Source organism: Choloepus didactylus, chromosome 23 (assembly GCF_015220235.1).
Source record: "Choloepus didactylus isolate mChoDid1 chromosome 23, mChoDid1.pri, whole genome shotgun sequence".
Classification (NCBI taxonomy): domain Eukaryota; kingdom Metazoa; phylum Chordata; class Mammalia; order Pilosa; family Megalonychidae; genus Choloepus; species Choloepus didactylus.
In genome coordinates this window covers 29911635-29931417 of record NC_051329.1, presented here as the reverse complement: position 1 = coordinate 29931417, position 19783 = coordinate 29911635, and the positions used below count along the sequence as shown (strand labels likewise).

General features: G+C 43.9%; 1 protein-coding gene across 1 annotated transcript in view; it reads right to left on the bottom strand.

Annotated features, from left to right (window-relative positions):
- Positions 1-14999, bottom strand: part of SLC5A1 (solute carrier family 5 member 1) — a 72553-nt gene extending 57554 nt beyond the window's left edge. Inside the window, exons 1-2 of the mRNA XM_037817286.1 lie at positions 14865-14999; positions 7472-7543 (exon numbers count right to left, since the gene is read on the bottom strand). Of these exons, the coding sequence (XP_037673214.1) occupies positions 7472-7543; positions 14865-14999 (207 nt within the window). The remainder of the gene's footprint in view (positions 1-7471; positions 7544-14864) is intronic.
- Positions 15000-19783: the final 4784 nt, after the last annotated feature.

Here is a 19783-nt window from a genome sequence, read left to right as displayed (position 1 = left end):
CCTAGCATGTAAATTTTGGGAAATAATAGAATCATTAGAGAAAAAAATAATTCATACATTTTAATAAAATAGTTGTCAAAGAAAGAGTCTCTGAAGGTAAGAAGAATGTATCTAAGGAAATGCTTGGCCTGAACTAGACTGTGTTTCACTTATTAAAAATTATTAAAATTTAATTATTAAAAATTAAATTTGCCAATCACCTATAGAAGTGACTTGTATTCTTGTCATAAATGAGGGCTAGGTGTGTTCACCTACATCCTCCAAGGAGTTTTCCAAGGAAAATAGTTGTGAATCTGCTCAAGATTAAAACTCTAAAGCCCAGTACTATGAAGGCAATAACTTAGATCAGGAAAATATTGGAATTATATATATTTTTTCAAGTTTCCTGAGAGTAAGACTTGAGTATCAGTTTTAAACTCTCTTTCTGCAATGTAGACATGTAATTGGATTGAAAGGGATTTAGATTAGCGTAAATTAGGCAAGTGATAGAAGCTATTGAAGACCTCTGGAAAAAGCAAAATAAACAGTTCCTATCAAATTAGGTATTAGACATGGTTCAAGATGAAAATGTACTCATGAATTCTGTTTCCTCCATGGTGTTTTCCTCCTACTTTCAAAAGCCACCTTACTACTGACTTCAAAGGCATCATTACTGATTGCCTTCCAAAGCCAGAGATGTCTTCTTGTTTCAAAGTTTCTATTCCTTACCACTAAGGAAAACTTGTTTCTTCTGGGCTCCATTTCCTTCAGACCATCTTCTGATTGCTCAATCGTTGGTCCATTAATTTGACAAATGAAGACATCACAAAGCTAGCTCAAATTCATTTAAGCTTTTGGGCATCTAAAACAAGTTTATAACAAATCCTATGGGGATTATAAAAAGGAGGTGTGAATCTAATTTTCCAGTGGCTAAACTAACTGAATTGGAAGCCATTCTTTTCTTTTCTCTCCCATTAGATAAAGTGGTAAAGAAAGAGCCTGCAGGAAATGACCTTCTTTAATGTTTTTTTTTTTTTAAAAGGGGGCAAAATATCCCTCACTTCTCTTCTCTTAGAATTAATAGAAATAGAACACTGCTATGTACTAGTTTATAGCTAAGTTTTGGGGGTCACACTGGATTAGAGACTTGCTTATAAGAATTCTTCATTAAATACAGCTGTTGCAAAAAATTTACAATTTAATATTGCTGTTTTTTCATTATTGTCACACACAGGAAAAGCTTTGCTCTTAAGTAGAATAGTTGACAGTTTAAATAATTGTATTCTGTTTATAGTGAGAAAAATAACCATTTGAGCTTAAAATAATTCGGAACTTGACACAAGCCTGTGAAATTCCAAGACATTATATCTTACTAATAATCACAAATGTACCTAACAAAGCACATTTAGTTAAAATAAATCATTAGCATTGCCAAGTCAAAGGTCATCAAAATCCATTAATTCACATTGCTTAACTTATGCATCATCCAGAAATGTATTCAGCTATTTGTATAAAGCCTTTTAAAAGGAATCACATGTGGTAAAATTACACAGAATAGCCCACCGCAGTTAACCATACTTGCTATTTCATATTCTTTGTTACACAGAATGGTCTACATGATTTATCAGGGCTCTGGTCATTTTTTATAAAGACATATAAATGCCTTAGACAGGAATTTTCAATAAGGTAGTAAACATGCTTTCCTCTCCCCAGTTACATTATCCTACATTATCTTTATTAGAAAATTAACAGTAAGGGCGTCTTAGTTTCCTAGCTGCTAAAACAAATGCTATACAGTGGATTGGTTTAACAATAGTTTCAGAAGCTAGAAGCTTGTTTCCTCCTGAGGTTGATTTCTTCTGGCTGGCTAACAATCTTTAGGATTCCTTGGTTTTTCCATCACATGGAATGCATATGGTATCACCTTCTTTCTCTTCTTGGTTCCATTGACTTCTACCTTCTGGATGCTCCCAATGTCTTTTCTCTGTAGCCTTCACTGGAGGATGGCCAATGGCATCCGGAAAACCTCTGTTAGCCTGGAAGGCACGTGGCTGGCATCTGCTCCAAAGTCCTGGTTTCAAAATGGCTTTCTCCCAGGACATTCCTCTCTAGCAAGCTTGCTCTTCTTCAAAACGTCACTCACAGCTGCACTGAGTTCCTTCTCTTTGAGTCAGCTCATTTATATGGCTCCACTGATCAAGGCCCACCCTGAATGGGTGGGGCCATGCCTCCATGGAAATATCCCATCAGTTATCATCTACAGTTGGGTGGGGTGCCCCAGTTACATTTTTAATATGAATAATCCAACAGTTTCATTTTAGCTGATAATTTCAGCACTCTTCTGACTCCAACCAACTAGAAATATTGGTTATTTCACTTTTTCCTTTTTCTGCCGCAGAAGTGCTAAACTGTTAGAGAATACTGGAAGTCAGCAAGAGGATAAGGAGAAGAGAGGAGTTTAGGTACTAACAAGAAAACAGGAACTTGGCTACCCACCAGACAACTGATACCTAGAAGCACAGGGAGACACTGGGTGTGAGCGGCTGTGCGCTAATCAGAGAAGCTCCTCAGAGGAGACTAAGCCATGATGAATGGGAGGAAACTGGTTCTATCAAAAAGAGGAGAAAGATGAGGGAGAAAGGGATGAGGGAGGAGAAGAGTGGCGAGGAAGGAAGGAGGAAGAGGAAGAAAGAGAGGGAACAGTTGTTCAAGAGTAAGCCAAAAACTGGCTTGCTAAGCAAAAAGTTCTCACAGAGTAGGTACATATCTGTGCAAACTGCCAAGTTTCCTCAAGCTGAGAAAAATCAAATGTCCTGAGATGGTGAGGAAGCATGGTCACACCAAGCTTTACTGAGGGGTCCAATGAAGGCTGGAATCAGACACTCTGATTAGGACCAGGCTCACTTTTCCAAGTTTTGCTCCCATGCACCTAAAAACCTAAAAGCTTCTCTGTGCATAGGAAAGGGAATTTGGAGCACTTCTGGAAGCAGGTTGTAACTCCAGCCCACTCCTTCTGAACCTCCTGAGTCCTTATCTCTGCCTGTATTGTGTGATCACTGCACTGGAGAGCAGAATGCAGAATGGGGTCACATTTACAACACCAAAGGAGTCCTGCATGGGATCTGGGGAGCTATCCCTCTTTTCCCCAACATTAGGCCCTGGGCTAAATGTTGTGAGAGGTTAAATCAAAAAATATTAAGATAATTACAGGTTCAGTCCTTATGGCAGGGCAACTGAGATGAGAGTGAAGGCCTGAACAGCTAATGAAGATGAAAGGCATTAGAACAGGAAGAAAGGACCAATGGGACTTGGGGATCAATGAAGGCAGGAATCACTTCCACCCAGACTTATGAAGGGCCAGACACTTCTCTCTTCCATTATTCTTCTTTCAGGGGCTTGCTCCGTTGGTGTGCGTCTGCCTCTTCTGTGTCCATTTGCCTGGTCTTATCTTTTCCTCTCTGACTCACGAGCCCCCACCTATGTCTTAGGTCTGCCAGGCTCTTCCAGGACAACCTTTGGCCATTCTGGTGACATCACGAGTTGCTGAACTTTGACCTGTTCATCCAATTTTAGGCTTTAAGATAAAATCAGATACATTTTTTACAAAAGAGTTTAAGAATTTTAAGAAGCTGTCCTCTTTTTTCAGAGAAAATTTCCCATCAGGGTTTCTGGTCAGCCCCAATTAAAAAAAAAATTTTGGTTCTCAGATTAACCTTTAAACCACACCTATTGTCCTCATAAATTTCTACCTCAAAGGTAAGTAGGAAAAGACATGAACAACCAAACAGAGTCCTATCTCTGCCTTTATCTTGTGTGGACTTGGACAGCCCATTGGGTTAATCATCATTCTTGCTGTACTGTCTCCTCTGGATCACTGAGAATTTAATCAGATAAATAATATGACAGTCCTCCAAAAGGTTCCCCATTACTGTTATCACCATTATTGAGATAACAAATGTAAGGCACAGAAATGTTTAGCAACTCACCTAGGATCACACAGCTAGTAGAGGGCAGAAGCTGGATTTGAATATAAGCAGTCTGATTCCAGAGTCCAGGCCTAAACAAGGGGTTGGCAAACTATGGCCTGTGGGCTTTTAGCCTACCACCTGTGTTCTGTAAATAAAGTTTTATTCGAACACCGCTATGTGCATTCATTCATGTATCATCGATGGCTGCTTTCCTGCTCTAATAGCATAGCTGGATAGTTTTGACAGAGAATGTTATCACCTGCAAAGCTGAAATTATTTCCTATCTAGGCCTTTACAGTAAAAGCATGCTGTCCCTTGCCCTAAACCATTATGATTTACTCTTCTCTGATGATACTGTAATAATAAAAGAAGGAAGGTGCTGTGGCTGTTGAGAGATAACCCAAGCATTCCATTTTCAAGGCCCTCACTGGGCATGGACTGACTAGCAGCATGCTGTTATGGGTTGAATCGTGTCCCCAAAAAAGATATGTGACAGTCTTTACCCCCAGTATCTCAGAATGTGACTTTATTTGAAAATAGGCTCACTGCAAATGAAATTAGTTAAATTAAGATGAAGTCCTAATGGAATAGGGCAGGTCCCTAATCCAACATGACTGTTTTTATAAGAGGAGAAGGGATAGACACAGAGTGAAAATGGACATGTGATCACAGAGATAGAGATTGAAGTGTTGCAGCTGCAAGCCAAGGAACACAATAGATAGCAGCTAGGAAGATGCAAGGAAGGATTCTTCCATAAAAGTTTCAGAGAGAGAATGGTCCTGCAAAACACCTTGATTTCAGACTTCTAACTTCCAGAACTGTGAGAAATAAATTCCTGTTGTTTTAAGCCACCAAATATGCAGTGCTTTTTAACGGCCACCCTGGGAAACGAATACACGTGCCCACACCGATTTCTCCTGTGCTTATTTCCTCCTCTGTAGTGTGGAGTCTTAGAATTTTAGTCCCGGAAGAACCTTTGAGAGCCTCACATTACAGAGGAGACTCTCTGAGTCTCAGAGAGGTTAGTAATTTTTCCAATGTCACAAAACAGGGGGACAAGCCATGTCCTTTAGCACCTTGTGCCATTCCCACTCCCTGCCTTTTGGAATGCTTACTTCAGGAGGGTTGTAGAAGGGTTGGTTCAGCCCTGTTGTACCCCACCACCCCCTTGGAGCCCCCTCTGTCAATGACCCAGATGGGTATAACCAAACCCTCCTCCCAAGCAAGAGTCTTCCTTTGGGCTGTGTACCTGGGGCCCCACCTTCTCTGAGTAATTGCTGTTGCCACCAGCCAAGGATTGGGGAATTTCCCATTTGAAGTTCAGTCCATGAGCTTCCGCGGCCTTCCTGCTTTCCCCACAAAATGATTGCAACACTGCACACAGACAGCTGAAAGGTTAAAGCCGCCAACTCATGGTGCCACAGAGAAAGGGAATCCTGGGCCACCAACCAGCCCACAATTATGTTAGATAAAGCTTCATGGTTTCGTGTTGCATAGTTCTGCCTGCTTCACCTCAAGTGTGACTCAAGTTTCTGGGGACCTTCCTGCCTGATTCCCTGGGTAAGCTGACTCCTCTTGTGTAACACAGGATCCTGTCCGCACATCTGTTTTCCCTCTGTCTCTCTTCTATCCACAGAACAAGACGCAAATTATTTGCCCCATGTATCTCTCTTCCCCTCCCTCCCTCTCTCTCTCTCTCTCTCTCTCTCTCTCTCTCTCTCTCTCTCTCTCTCTCTCTCTCTCCCCCCCTCTCTCTCCCCCCACTTCCTCCCTCCCTCCCTCCCTCATTAACATTTCAGGAATGGGTTCATTTCCCTCAGAGCTCCTGTTATGGCTCACAGCTACTCCTTTCAAAGCTTTCTAAATCCCGGGAATGGCCAGGAAACTTGCCTCTCCTCTGTCCAATCTCCTATCAGATTTCACAGATTCTGATTTTCTCCTGCTTTCTCATGGGCTGACCTCCAGGCCTCAGGTATATCAACCCAGGGTCCTCCCTTCCTAAAATCCCTGACGGCTCTCTTCCCGAAAATTCTCTGGCTACTCATGCCTCCTGCTAAAAGTAGATGAAGGCAGCAAAGGGCCCCATTGGAGGGTGACAGAGGAGTCAGCTCAGAGAATCTCTTTTTGTCCCTGTGATGCTGTCTTTGGGCCACCACATTTGAGAATTGCTGTTCTGATTAAGACCTTAAGGACAGATGACAAGCTTGAACTAACCTCATATTTGACAACAAATATGGATTTGGAGGGAAGTTACTTGAATTTGCATTTTCTTGCATATTGTGTTTTCCTTTAACACCTTCTCTCAAGTATGTATTGGAATAATGTCTTAAAACAATTTTAAATTTCAAATAAAAATCACTGTCACTTATGCTTATTTTCCTTCTAAATTAGCAATTGTTAAGCTTTGTTAAGCCAGCAGAACCTTGTTCTCAAACAAAATTTTAGCAGATTCCTCTCATGTAAAATAAATTAAAGTTGGACTGCTCTGGGAGGCATGTCTGCAGAGCCCAACAGTTTTAGTGAACATGGTTTAAAAACCACTACTTTAGAATATAACCATAACTTCACTGAATTGAAGAAAACAACTATTATAAGACATATCAAGTAGCACTAAAAAAGAAAAAACACTGCCACTTAAACTATGCCACCAATTAATAAGACGTGACCTAATTTTAGATGTTAAAATATGATCAGTGTATGACTGGAATTGATGATTTGCAGTCATACAAATAAATATGCATATAAATCACATTAATTTATTTACACGGCCAACCTGAAAGTTAAATTTAAGTGAAGCAACAGCAATAGCTTCACAAAAATGTTAGCTCCAATTCATTGAGCATAATTAAGCACTGTGTATCAGGAACATCTGAAATGGGCCTTATCCTGGCACATCTGACTTGCCTTCCATTTCTTAACATTTTCATTTGTTGAGCCCTTACCAGTCACAATGCTGAGTGCTGTACAAGTGTTGTCTCATTTAATTCTTACAGGACCCCCTAAAGAAGGTATTGTTCTCCTATTTTATAGAAGTGGAAATTGAAGCCCTAAAAAGGAATGAAGTTCTGATACATGCCACAATATGGATGAACCTTGAAGACATGTTGAGTGAAATAAGCCAGACCAAAAAGACAAATATTATATGATCTTGCTTATATGAAATACCTAGAAGAAACAAATTTCACAGTGACAGACAGTAGATTATAGGTCACCAGGGGCCAGGGCTGGGGGGCTTGGAAAGGAAGGAAGTTAATGCTTAATGGATGCAGAGTTTTTGTTTGAGGTGATGAATAAGTTGGGGTAATGAGTATTAGTGGTGGTAGCACAATATTGTGAATGTGAGTAATACTACTAAATTGGACATTTGAAAATGGTTAAAATGGGAAATTTTTAGTTGTATGTATGTTACTAAAATAAAAAGCTTTAGAAAAAAGAAAGAAAGAAAGAATTACCACCACCTAAAGCCAAGGAGAAAATGGGATCCTAAAGGGATTATCATAGTTAAGCAATTTCAGGGAACTTACCGGCCACCACACCATACTTCGGCCTGCCAGGAAGAAGCCTCCAACTGTCCCACGATTAGTGGAAAACATAGCCTGAGGAGAAAAGCATCAAAAATTTAATAGAAAAATAAGACAGAATAACTTTTCCAGCCAAAAGGACACACCTCCCCTTACACTTGCACTTTCTTCTACACACTACACTTTCTGAAACACCTTCACATTCTTTATTCCCCTAGGGCCTCTGTATACTCAGACGAAGGAGACAGGAGCCCACATTTGACAGATAAGGAAACAGAGGCTCAGAAATTTAAACAGCTCATCCCAGTCCTAACTCTGCAACTAGCTCACAGGGTGGCTTTGAGAAAGTCACTTTAGCCCAATGGATCTGTATCCCTGTCTGTTTAACAAGGGAAACGTAACTTGTTATGCCTTTCTTGCAAGTATACTCAAGGTACCTAACAAAATATCATACTTTTTAAAAAACAATTATATGATATGTGAAATATATCTCAATAAAACTGTTACTAAAAAATGAAAAATACTATAAAAATCTAAAGGTTTGTGCTAAATAATACATAAAGGACTAGACATTCAAACTCAGTTCAAATCTTTCCAAGGAGCTTACAGGGATTATTACTTTTCAATGTATTATGACTGCTGAGGTAAATACAGAGGGAAGAAGGGGGATTCCTTCTCACTGGGGTGTCAGGAAAGACTTCACAGAGGGGGCAGCATTTCAGCAAATCTTGAAGAAATGGTGGTATTTTATTACAGAAAAAAAAAGGGGGGAAGGACATTTCAGACTGTGAAACAGTAGGAGCAAGACCTAGAGGTGGAATCTGATGTGGGAGGGGCAAGCAGGGAGTTGTCTGGAGAATCTGGCATGAGGAGGATGGATAGAGAGAGTAGAGATATTTGAAGGCAGGCCACAAGGCCCCAAATGCTAGCCAATGAACCGTAGGTTTTATTCCATAGGCAATGGGAGCCACTGAAGTTTTATGAGAAGAATGGCATGTTTTATCAATAAACGATGACCAGCCCCTCTCACAGCTCCCTTAGAATGTTGCCTCTGAGCCTTTAGCTTATTCTCAGTCCAGCTTAGACCCTGATCAGTCCTCCAGCACAAAAATGGGGATGGTGTCTCAATGCCTGGACCCTGGACCCTGCCCCTTCCTTCTCCATATTTCAATGGACTTCACTCAGCTGAGGCATGCTAATCTCCTTAAGATGTTAATGGCCAATAATGATTTAGCCTGTCAGAGGTGTTTGGGTTTCCACAGGTAACCACTGAGGCTGAAGAGCACCACTGGTCCAAAAGAATTGACCTCTGATGGTGACAGAAAGTACATTGTTAGGTGCTCAGACTGCAAAAACACATTAGATTTAGAACTTTAAGAGGCAGTGGCATTCATGCGTCCAAACAATCAACTGTTCATAGGTAGTACAAGGCAGAGCCATGCTCTGATCTTTCTAGACTCCTGGCACGATCCTCCCTCCTACAGGACATACTCTTCAGGCCTCCATGGTGGATTTTAAGAGCACCAACAGACCTAAGGAGCACAATGAGCTAGGGGTGGAATGGAAAGAGAACCCAGGCTCTGGCAATTGGCTAGGGAAAGGCCATTCTGAAGTTCAAGAAGGCTGATACTCCATAAGCATTGTTGGAGGAACAGGCAAAAAAGAGGGTCTGGAGTCCAGACACAAATATTCTCCAGCTATTTTCAGAAAAGAAAAGCTTAAAGGATGAATGTAAGAGGAGATACTACAGAAGGGAGCTGGCATAATTCAAGATGTTAGGAATGGATAAAAGGTGAGGATAGATGTGTCTACAGCAGGTTTTTCCCTCTGTCTGGAACACCTGTTCCCTCATCTCCACAAGCCCAGATGCTAGCTACCCGTCTGTGCCAGTCTGAATGTATCACGTCCCCCCAAAATGCCATTATATCTTTGATGCAATCTTGTGTGGGCAGACGTATTAGTGTTGATCAGATTGCAACTGAGTGTTTCCATGGAGACGCGACCCATCCAACTGTAGGTGATAACTCTGATTAGATAATTTCCATGGAGGTGTGGCCCTGCCCATTCAGCATGGGGATTGATTAGTTTGCAAAGCACTATATAAACTCAGACAGAAGGAGTGAGTTTGCTACGGCCAACAGGGACACTAAAGAATGCACAGGAGCTGAGAGAGGAACTGTAGCTTACAGAGCAACATTTTAGAGATGGCCTTTGAAAGTAGACTTTTGCTCTGGAGAAGCTAAGAGGGGACAAATGCCCCAAGAGCAACCAAGAGTGACATTTTTGAGGAGCTGCAGCCTAGAGAGGAATGTCCTGGGAGAAAGCCATTTTGAAACCAGAACTCTGGAGCAGTCACCAGCCACATGCCTTCCCAGCTAACAGATGTTTTCCAGATGCCATTGGCCATTCTCCAGTGAAGGTGCCTTGTCTCGGACACTTTATGGCCTTAAGACTGCAACTTTGTAACCAAATAAACCTCTTTTTATAAAAGCCTATCCATTTCTGGTGTTTTGTGAAAAGGCAGCATTAGCAAAGCGGAACACCATCCTTCAAGGTCCCTCAAGTGCCACTTTCCCCATGAAGCCATGCCTGACATTCTCTCCCTTGTCTAAATAAGTAGAGAGTTTCATGTGTTCGTCTTTCATGGAACTTACAATTTTTTTTGCACTTTGTGCCACCGTATTATAAATGTTTAATCCCCTATAAAGCTTATTATTATGCCCTGTTTATAGTATGCATTCAAAAAAAGTTGAATGAATGGATTTCAGGTTCTCTCAGCCTCCATTCTTCCCCCACATCCCATCCTTGACATCCCTTCTGGAAATGAGCAACACCCATTTGGGGAGGCATTCTGCAAAAAGTCAATCCACCAGCAGCACTTAGTAGGTGCACCCTGGGGCACACATCACAGCCCATGTACCTTGCCTCCTTCCTCCCAACTGATCACTTCCTACAATTGGAAAGTCACTGACTCTACGAGTAACAGATGCTCAAAGGAAGGCTCCAAGTCTCCAGAATCTCACTTTATAAATTATGGCATTACATTTGTCTGTCCACCCTTCAAGCCAGAAGAGAATGAACTCACAATTGCAAGCCTCAGGGACAAAAGAAGCATAATTGCTGATCCTCCATGTTCTTTTGTTTTTTTCTCAAAGGAATAAAAATGTCATTGAGCAAAAGGAAGGAATGTCAGGGCTCTGTTTAAATGAGGAACTGCTTAAGAAACTGCAAGTGTTGGACTTGGAGAAGAGAAAACTTCAGTGTGACCAATTGCTTTCTAATATGTAAAGTGGCACAGACAACACTTAGCATGGCCCACCCAGAGCACAAGCAGACACAATGGAAAACCTCCATCAGGTCTGAGCTCAGCGTAAGGAAGAGTCACCTTGCTGTCAAAGCTGTCCAGAGATTAAAGCAGTACCACTGGGAAGTTTCTGCTAGAAATATTCAAGAGGAAAACTGCCATCAACTTTTCAAAATGTTTCATCAATGCGGCTAAAGACGGGACTTGAGCATAAAATGAAAATGGTTGAAATTAATAAACTTTAAGCCCTCCATTTCATGAAAATATATAAGAAAAGAAGGAATTCAGCCACACCAGGACACTACCACATCAAGACAAGCGATGGTAAAGTCCATGGAAAGGTTATTCCCAGAAAGTGTAGTATCTTTGGGAGGGTGTTTTGGATTGAATCATATCCCCCAAAAAGACATGTTGAAGTCCTAATCCCCAGTGCCCGTGAATGTGGAAATTTGCAAAATAGGGTAACTTCAGATGGAATTATTTAAATTAAAATGAAGTCATACTGGAGTAGAATGGGCCTTTAGAAGGAACACAGACAGATACAAAGATAGAAGATGGCCATGTGACAATGGAGGCAGAGATCAAGTTGTGCCACAAACGAAGGAATGCTGAGGATTGCCAGAAACTACCAGAAGCTAGGGGAGAATGCATGGAACAGAATCTTCCCTACAGACTTCACAGGGGGCATGGCCCTGCCAACATCTTGATTTCAGACTTCTAGCCTCCAAAACTGTGAGATGATAAACTTTTGTTGTTTTAAGCTACCCATTTTGTGGTACTTTGTTAGAAACTAAGTCAGAGGGGAAAAGTGGAAATATCATTGGCTTTGCTACTGGGTTCTAGTCCCAGCTTTGCTACTAATTCATCTGAGTGACTTCTGGTCACCCTCTCTGATCCTCATTTGTAAAATGGAAAGTCAGGAGTTGTTCCAACTCAGGCATTCAATGATGTTATGGTTCAAATGACTGCATAAGGCAAGGTCAAACAAAGCTTTTCTGTAAAGGGCCAAAGAGTAAATACTTCAGGCTTTGTGAGATACATACATATCTGACATCTTCTTGCTTTGTTTTGTTTTGTTTTGTTTGTTTACAACCCTTAAAAGGTGTAAAATCCATTCTTAGCTTGTGGACCATACAAAAACAGGCCATGGGCCAGACTTGGCCCATGAGCCATAGTTTAAAAATCCCTAGTGTAAGAGGTTGCAAGGTAGCTTAATGAAATCTTCTAGTAAGAATAGCATCAAAGATTCAGTTTAAAAAGATACAAAATCCCCTAAGAAACAATTTGAGAAATGATGAGAGAAAAACAGAAATATACACTGAAGTAACAAGCCCAAATATGATTACATGAAGTTGAAGAAGGATAAAATAGAACAAAATAATGTTGGAAGAAATGGGAGATGGTGACTGTGCTGGTTTGAAGCTGTTATGGACCCCAGAAGAGCCATGATCTTTCAATCCAATCTTGTGGGGTGGAACCTTTTGATTGAATGTTTCCATGGAGATATGACCCACCCAATGTGGGTGAGAGCTTTGATTAAATTATTTCCATGGAGGTGTGAACCCACCTATTCAGGGTGGGTCTTGATTAGTTTATGGAGTCCTTTAAGAGAGCTCACAAAGAGAAGGGCTCAGAGAAGCTGAGAGAGACATTTTGGAGAGAATCTAAGATATGTAATCCAGAGTTTGCCACCAGGAGAAACTAAGAGCCAACACAGACCCCAATGTTTGGAGATGAAGACAGAAAGATGATTGGAGATGCTAAGCTAAGAGCTGAAGCCCAGAGTTTGCCCCCAGAGAAGCCAAGAGAGGACCCCAGATGCTTAGAGAGAAGTACCCTGGGAGAACAAGCAAGGATGCACAGGAACTGAGAGAGAGAAGCTAAGAGAGACAGAAGCCCAAAGACATTTTGGAGAAAGCCATTATGAAACCAGAACCTGGGAGCAAAGAGCCATCAGACACCGGCCACGTGCCTTCCCAGCTGACAAGAGGTGTTCCAGATGTCTTTGGCCTTTCTTCAATGAAGGTATCCTCTTGTTGATGCCTTAGTTTGGATGCTTTTATAACCTTAGAACTGTAAATTTGTAAACTAATAAATCCCCTTTATAAAAGCCAATCCATTTCTGGTATTGTGCATAACAGCAGCTTTAGCAAACCAGAACAGTGACAGAGCAGACACTGGCTGTGGATGTCTTTTCTAAGTTGAGAAAGGGCAATGAGCCTGGACCACTGTGTCTGCACAGCTTAGAAATAATGCAGGGTCAGGATGCCCATCCCTGAACCAAACCGCTACTGACACTTCAGTAGCAAAAAGAGGAATGAAAACCAGAAGAAATCCAGCACAATAAATGATCAGTTAATAAGGGAAGGCTAAACAAAGACAAATACTAACAGGCTCATTAAGTAACATTTAACAGGGCAAGTGATAACTGATTTACAGATATTTGAAAAGTGTAAACACCATAATCAGCAGGACTGGCAGGTTAAGGAAGATTGGTTAAGGGAACATAGATAAATAGTGATTGGCAAACAGGCAGTATTGAATGGTTCTAACAAATGATAGATTCACGCCTTGACTCAAGCACTTATATAAGCTGGATGGGGTGAGTCAGAACTGATTTCAAGAACAATTCCACTTATTGCAATCTTAGGCAAATCACACCTATATTGGGCTTCAATTTCCTCTTTTGTAAAATGTAGATTATCATTGCTGCCCTTCCTGTCACATGTGTTTTTGTGAAGATGTACTAGCCAGTTGACCATTTTTGCCCTTTTTATTTAAAAGGCTTATACCCTGGAGGTCAAATGACAGAAGTATTAAAAAAAAAATTCCTGGAGTCCATAAACAGTTTTCCAATTCATCTCTACAGGCCCTCACAACAACCTTGAGGAGCCATAAGAACGGATACAATTGTGCCTATTTCACACTTGAGTAAACTGATGCTTCCGGAGGTTACTCGAAGTCACATGGCTTGAACCACGTCAAAGCCAGTAATGAGTATCCTGGCTTCTGGCTGGACACTTTCCACTATATCTGGGAGGAAGAGAGTATTGAAAACACTACCAGGAGGCTCTCAGTCACATCTGGCTTTTGCAATTGCTTTAAAAAGAAAATGAACACTTGCTTTTGCCCCTGAAAAATCTCTGTGGTCATGAAAGAGTTAATGTCTACCCTCCTCTCCTCTAAGTCTAAAGAGTTCGACACAACCACCTGCCAGCACTGCAGCCTCCGTCAGTCTGTCACCCACCCCACCTCACCCCCCATTCCCACGACAGCCCTGGATAATGACTGGAATATTTTTGCACTTTTAAAACACCCCTTACAGTCTCTGGGTATGCCAGAGTCTGTCATAAGTGAAACATCCAAGTTACAGGCTGCTGAGAACAAGTTTCTCTGGTTTGGTGTGCCCCAGAGTCCCAAAGAGGAACTGCACACACTTCCCTCTCCCCAGTGCCAAGCCAGCTCTGACCTTCCTCCTTCTGGCCCAGCTGCCCCAACCCAATTTGCTCCAGCCCCTGGGATCCCCAGGCAGGAGGCCTCCCAGTCAGTGTTTCCCAGGAGGGAGGCGTTGGGCAGGCTCCCCCTTGGCTGCCCCATAGCACCTGCAGCCAGTCTGAAGGGCTTGCGTGCTTCCCATTCTGCACTGCTACTTTTCCATTGGCAACTGGGTAACTAAGAAGCAGTACAATCATCAGCTTGGGGATCATCTCCCAAGCCCCCCCCCCCCCAACACTTCCTGCAGCTCCACCTTGTCCCTCTCCTGCCCCTTACGTCCTCCCACCAGCCTCTCCAAGCCTCTAATTCTCTGCTTGCACCCACCTGGCATCCTCCTTGAGCCTTCCTAGTGGACCCTCTCAGCACCCCTCTCATTCCTTCTCATCCTCATTTGCCCCACCCCCTCATCTGGCTGCACCCCCTTAACTCCTCTCAAGCACTTCTAAGGCTCCACATCATTTCGATGCCCCTCCACAGACCCTTAGGCCCCCCAGGTCCCTCGCAGATTGCGGAGGCCCTGGACTCTCCGTCTGCCCCCTCATCCCTCCAGGTGGCCCTTACACCCTCAGCGCCCACTGTCCCAGTGCCTCCACATACCCACAGCCCGACAGCCATCACCACCACGAAGTAGACAACGATGACTGAGATGTCGGCCGCATTGCGGATGCGCTCCTGGGGCGCGAGGGGCGCGGCGGTAGTAGCGGTCGTGGGGCTCCAGGTGCTTCTTTCCATGGCGGTCGCGGCGACAGCGACGCGTCCCTCCCGCCTGGGCTGCTTGCTCCTTATACCACCTCCGGATTAATGATCAGCCCGGCAGGAGGGGCGCGCGACGTCGGGGCAGCAGGGAGGCCTTGCGGGGCCCCTGCGCAGCGCTGCGCCGTCGGGGAGCCGGGCCGGGGCAGGAGTGAAGCGCTCCCCGGCCTCGCAGGCTGAGCTGTCAGTGGGGCCTCGGCGGTCGGGCAGGTAAGAGCTGTTCTGTGAGAAGGGAGGGGCCGGCCCCGGGGGTGTTGCCCGCCTGGCACAAAGGCCCGCTGTGCTCCCGCACCGGGCACCGGGCCGGGACACCTCCCCTGGTGCGCCATGGGGCGGGCACCCAGGACAGAGCCAGGAGCGGCTCGAATCAGGGATCGGCTGCCTGAGCCAGGGGCTTAGCGGCTGCTGGTCACCTGCCGCCTGCCTGTCCTCGTACCAGTCCCACATCCTCTCTGGATCTGGTTTTTCCATGTATGGAATGGGTGCAGAACTGTGATTTCGCTGTTCTGAGGAATGAGCAAAGCTCTTAGTCTCTCTGGAAAACATTCTGAGGGGGACTGGAAGTTGCTAGATGTTGCTGGAAAAAAAATCAGCACAATCTCAATCTCTTGGTGGTTAGGATGGCCACGCATCCCCTTCCTGATTCCCCCTCCAGAACCTGCAGCCGTAGGGGACACTGCTACCCCCACTGTAATGAGGGTGGAACTGAGGCTGAGAGAAGAGTTTCCAGAGGAAGCCATTTCCTTGCCCCGTGTCTCACCTGCAATTTGGGGCCTCTCTGAGAAGCAGAAGGGACAATACTAAAGAACGCCTTCCAAGGAGCTCATCAAACCCTGACCCTACCTGGGGACTCAGCCTGCCCACCTGGAAACAGGTGTCAAGTTCACAAGCCAGGACTCAGAGAACAGAGATGGCCAAGAGAGGAGGTATGACTTGCCACACCCTGTTCCGGGACCATGCCCAGGGTCTAGCATAATGCCTGCCTATGGGTACCAGGAATTCCTCTCCTAGGGAAACTGCAAGCAGGGGCTCATAACTGTGGGTGCCTCTCAAGAAGAGCTCAGCCAACAGCCGCAGCTTGGAGCAACTTGCCTTTTGTCCATTCATTCCTGCATTTGAAGGAGATTTTCATCTGGCTCTGTGCCAGGCAGAGTTCTTGTCCTCAGGGAGCTTCCCTCTGGTCTGGAAGTGAGTCTACCCACAAGAAAAGTCCAGCTCACACTAGCAGCTGCAAGCAGCCTGTGCCACGTTCCAAAAGTACAAATCATAAAATGTGGAGTGTGTGGAAATTAGCAAATCCAAAAAGATAGTGAGAGGGAGGAACTTCCTTTCATCTTTCTAGGACAGTAGAACATGGATGTTCAGAGAAGGAAAGGGATGGTGGTGAGGGAGAGGCCAGAAAAAATGCCTGCATTCATTCATTCATGCATGCATTTCTGCAGCAACAAAAAAAAAAAAAAGAAAAGAAAGAAACCAGTTTGATGTACTAGGTCATGTATACTGACCCTGGAACACAGTAGTGAACAAGACAGACATGGTTTGGTTCTTGCCCTGTTGGGTAGACAGACCCATGAGCAAATATTAAACAAATATTCTTTGGCAGTTCCTTAAAATGTTAAACATAGAATTATCATGTACCCAGCAATTCCACTCCCAGGTATATACCCAAAAGAATTGAAAGCAGGAACTCAAAACAAATACTTGTACACCAATGTCCATAGCAGCATTAATCACAGTAGCCAAAAGGTGGAAGCAACCCAAGTGTCCAATGACAGACTAATGGATAAACAAATGTGGTATATCCATACAGTGGAATATTATTCAGCCAAAAGAGAAATGAATTTCTGAGACATGCTACAAAATGTCTTGAAAACATTATGCTGAGTGAAATAAGCCAGACACAAAAGGACAAATATTGTATGATGCCACTTACATGAAATAACTAGAAAAAGCAAATTTATATAGACAGAAAGTATTTCAGACATTACCAGGGGCAGGGAGGTAGAAGGGAATGGGGAATTATTGCTTAATGTTTGGGGTGATGAAAAATTTTGATAAAGAATGGAGGTGATGGTAGCCCAACATTGTGAATGTAATCAATGCCATTGGGTTGTATACCTAAAAATGGTTCAAGTGCAAAATTTTATGATATTTATATAGATATTGATAGAGGTATGTAACACCAAAATACATTTTAACTCAAAAATAAATAAACAAATAAATAAACTTGACAAATAACCTATAAAATTACAACTGTGGTGTGTGCTTTGAAGAAGTACTAATGCTCCAAGCCTGTAGCAAGGAATTTGACCTGGAGATGAGGTGAGGTTTGGGGAAGGCCAGGAAAAGCTCTGGTTTGAGCAAGACCCTGAAAGAGAAGGAGTGGGCCAGGTAAGAGGGTACTGAGACACTCCAGGAGAGGCCAAGGAAGAGGGTAGGCAGGGGGTGCAATGTATAGATAGACAAACTGGGGCTAAAATAAATAAACAAACAAACAAAAATAAATCAAAGGCAGGCAATCAGCATGTACTCTCCAACCATGGCCCTCCACCCTTCTTCCAGATAAGGTAGCATTTACAGTTTCCAGGGATTAGGACCTGATATCTTTGGGTGGCTAATATCTGACCTACTACAATCACTGATGGTGAGGGAATATGAATGTCAAAGGACTTGCTGGCAGAAGCAAGATTGGAGCTGCTTTAGGAGGGATGTGGGGAGGGAGGCTCCACTGCAGGAATGACTCCATGCACAAAGGTAAAAGTCACAAAGCAGCCAGGTAAAGAGGAGCTAAGGATGAGTAAGAGGACCCAGGGTCTGGGTCCTGGGGGTAGGGGAGTAGAGGGTAGGGAAGTGGTGAGGGTGGCATGCAGAGAGAAGGACAGAAAGCTGGTAGGGGCAAAGTGCTCCCGCCCTTCCCTTTAAAGCTGAAGTCAGCACGAGAGTGACCCCTGGTGGGCTCTGTCCAAGCATCTGAGCCCCTGACTTGCTGGGTGACTTTGAGCAAGTCCCAAAGTTCTCTGAGAATCGTCTCTACAGTGGGGATCCAATTTGATGTAACAGAGACTTCCTGAGTGACCTGCCAACTCTGGGAACAGAACCCAGGTTGCTAGATAGATGGTGGGCTCTTTCCTCTGGATCCCAAATTGCAAATAGACCTCAGGGAGGAACCATGGGATGAGACTGTTCATAGGGACAGCCTCAAACCCCATCAGATCCTGGTTCTCAGCCTGGGGCAACAGTAAGAGTGCATAGCTGGGAGTCAGGAGTCCTGGGTTCAGGCACTGGTTCCTCTGTCATGTATCCTTGGGCAAGTCACTCCCCTTCCTAGATACATTTCCTCATCTGTGGAATTGGCAGAATTTGACTAGTTGGTCTCTTAAGAAAGATCCTGTTGCCAAGACTATGAGCTAGCCAGGCCCCTGAAGCCCTCTGGGCATCTCTGTCTCTCCATCGGGAGACAATTGGCCCTGCCCAGGTAGATTTGGAAGAAGTATGTCAAGATCATCCCATCCTATGTTCCATTGCTCACTGCCATTTTTAAAATCAGAAAAGGGGAGCATAACATCTGATCATAAAACATCCCACCCCTCCCTGAACGCTCCTTAACCAACGTGTTCAGCAGCTGTAAAACAGTGTGGGAAAACGGAAAAAGCTGCAGTGATGCAGACAAGCCTACCTGGCTGGAATTCTGGTTCATCCTCTCACTAGATGAGTAACCTTGGAACCAGTTATCTAACTTTTGGGGGCCTCAGTTTCCTCACCTACAATATGAGGATAATAATATCCAAGATCAATGAGAGGACATACGGAAAACATTCAGCACACTTCCAAGAGCATATTCAGGGCTCCATAAAATGGTAACTTTGATCTCTTTCATCATTGTCATCATCAACTTACCTGGATTCAACCAAGAGGGACCTGAGCCAGGAACCCTGACCTCAAAGAGCAGGAAACAGACACAAAAAGACCTCCTATCCTATATGTGCAACAATTGATACAACCTTAATCTTCACAATGGCTCACTGTTACCCCCATTTTGTGAATAAGAGCACTAAGACTCAAAGGGGTTAAGTAACTTGCCCAAGGTCCCTTAGCTAGCAAATGATCAAGCTGGCCCTCAACAGCATGTGCATCTAATACCGATGCCTGTATTTTAACCGCTGGGTGCGGAGAGGAAGGAGAGAGAAGACGAAGAAAGAATTAGTGTCGATTGCAAGCCTACTATGGGTCAGCCTCCATCTATTCCTCTGCGCACCCAACCCCAGCTTGGCACTTGGTCCCCAGTTGCCTGTAGGTGTGAAATATTTCAAAGAGTCATTTTAACAGACTCAGGCAAAAGTCAGCAGTCTCACAGGCACTGTCTTCTGCCAAATGCCTTGGATTTTTGAAAACCCAGAACCCAGGAGGAGAGCAGGTGGAGCAGGGACATTACCTGTCACTAAGGTCCTGGACAGGTCCTCGTTGGCTCTGAGAGCTGCACCTCCATGTGAATGACACTCCACATGTCCTGTCTCCTACTATGATGAGTCAGAGAATCAGCTCCTGGCATCAGGTGGTCAAGAGGACTGCAGGTGCTGGCCAAGGAAATCACCAAGGCTCTCACCTGTGAACCTTACCCCCTACACTGCCAATTCAGCACCCATCAATCTACCTGCCCCTGAGGCTGGGATTTCAGGAGCACAAAATAGAATCAGGCTCCACAAAGACCCACGGAGGTCGCAATGGAAGACAAGAAGTCTTTCAACAAATACTGATCGAGCATT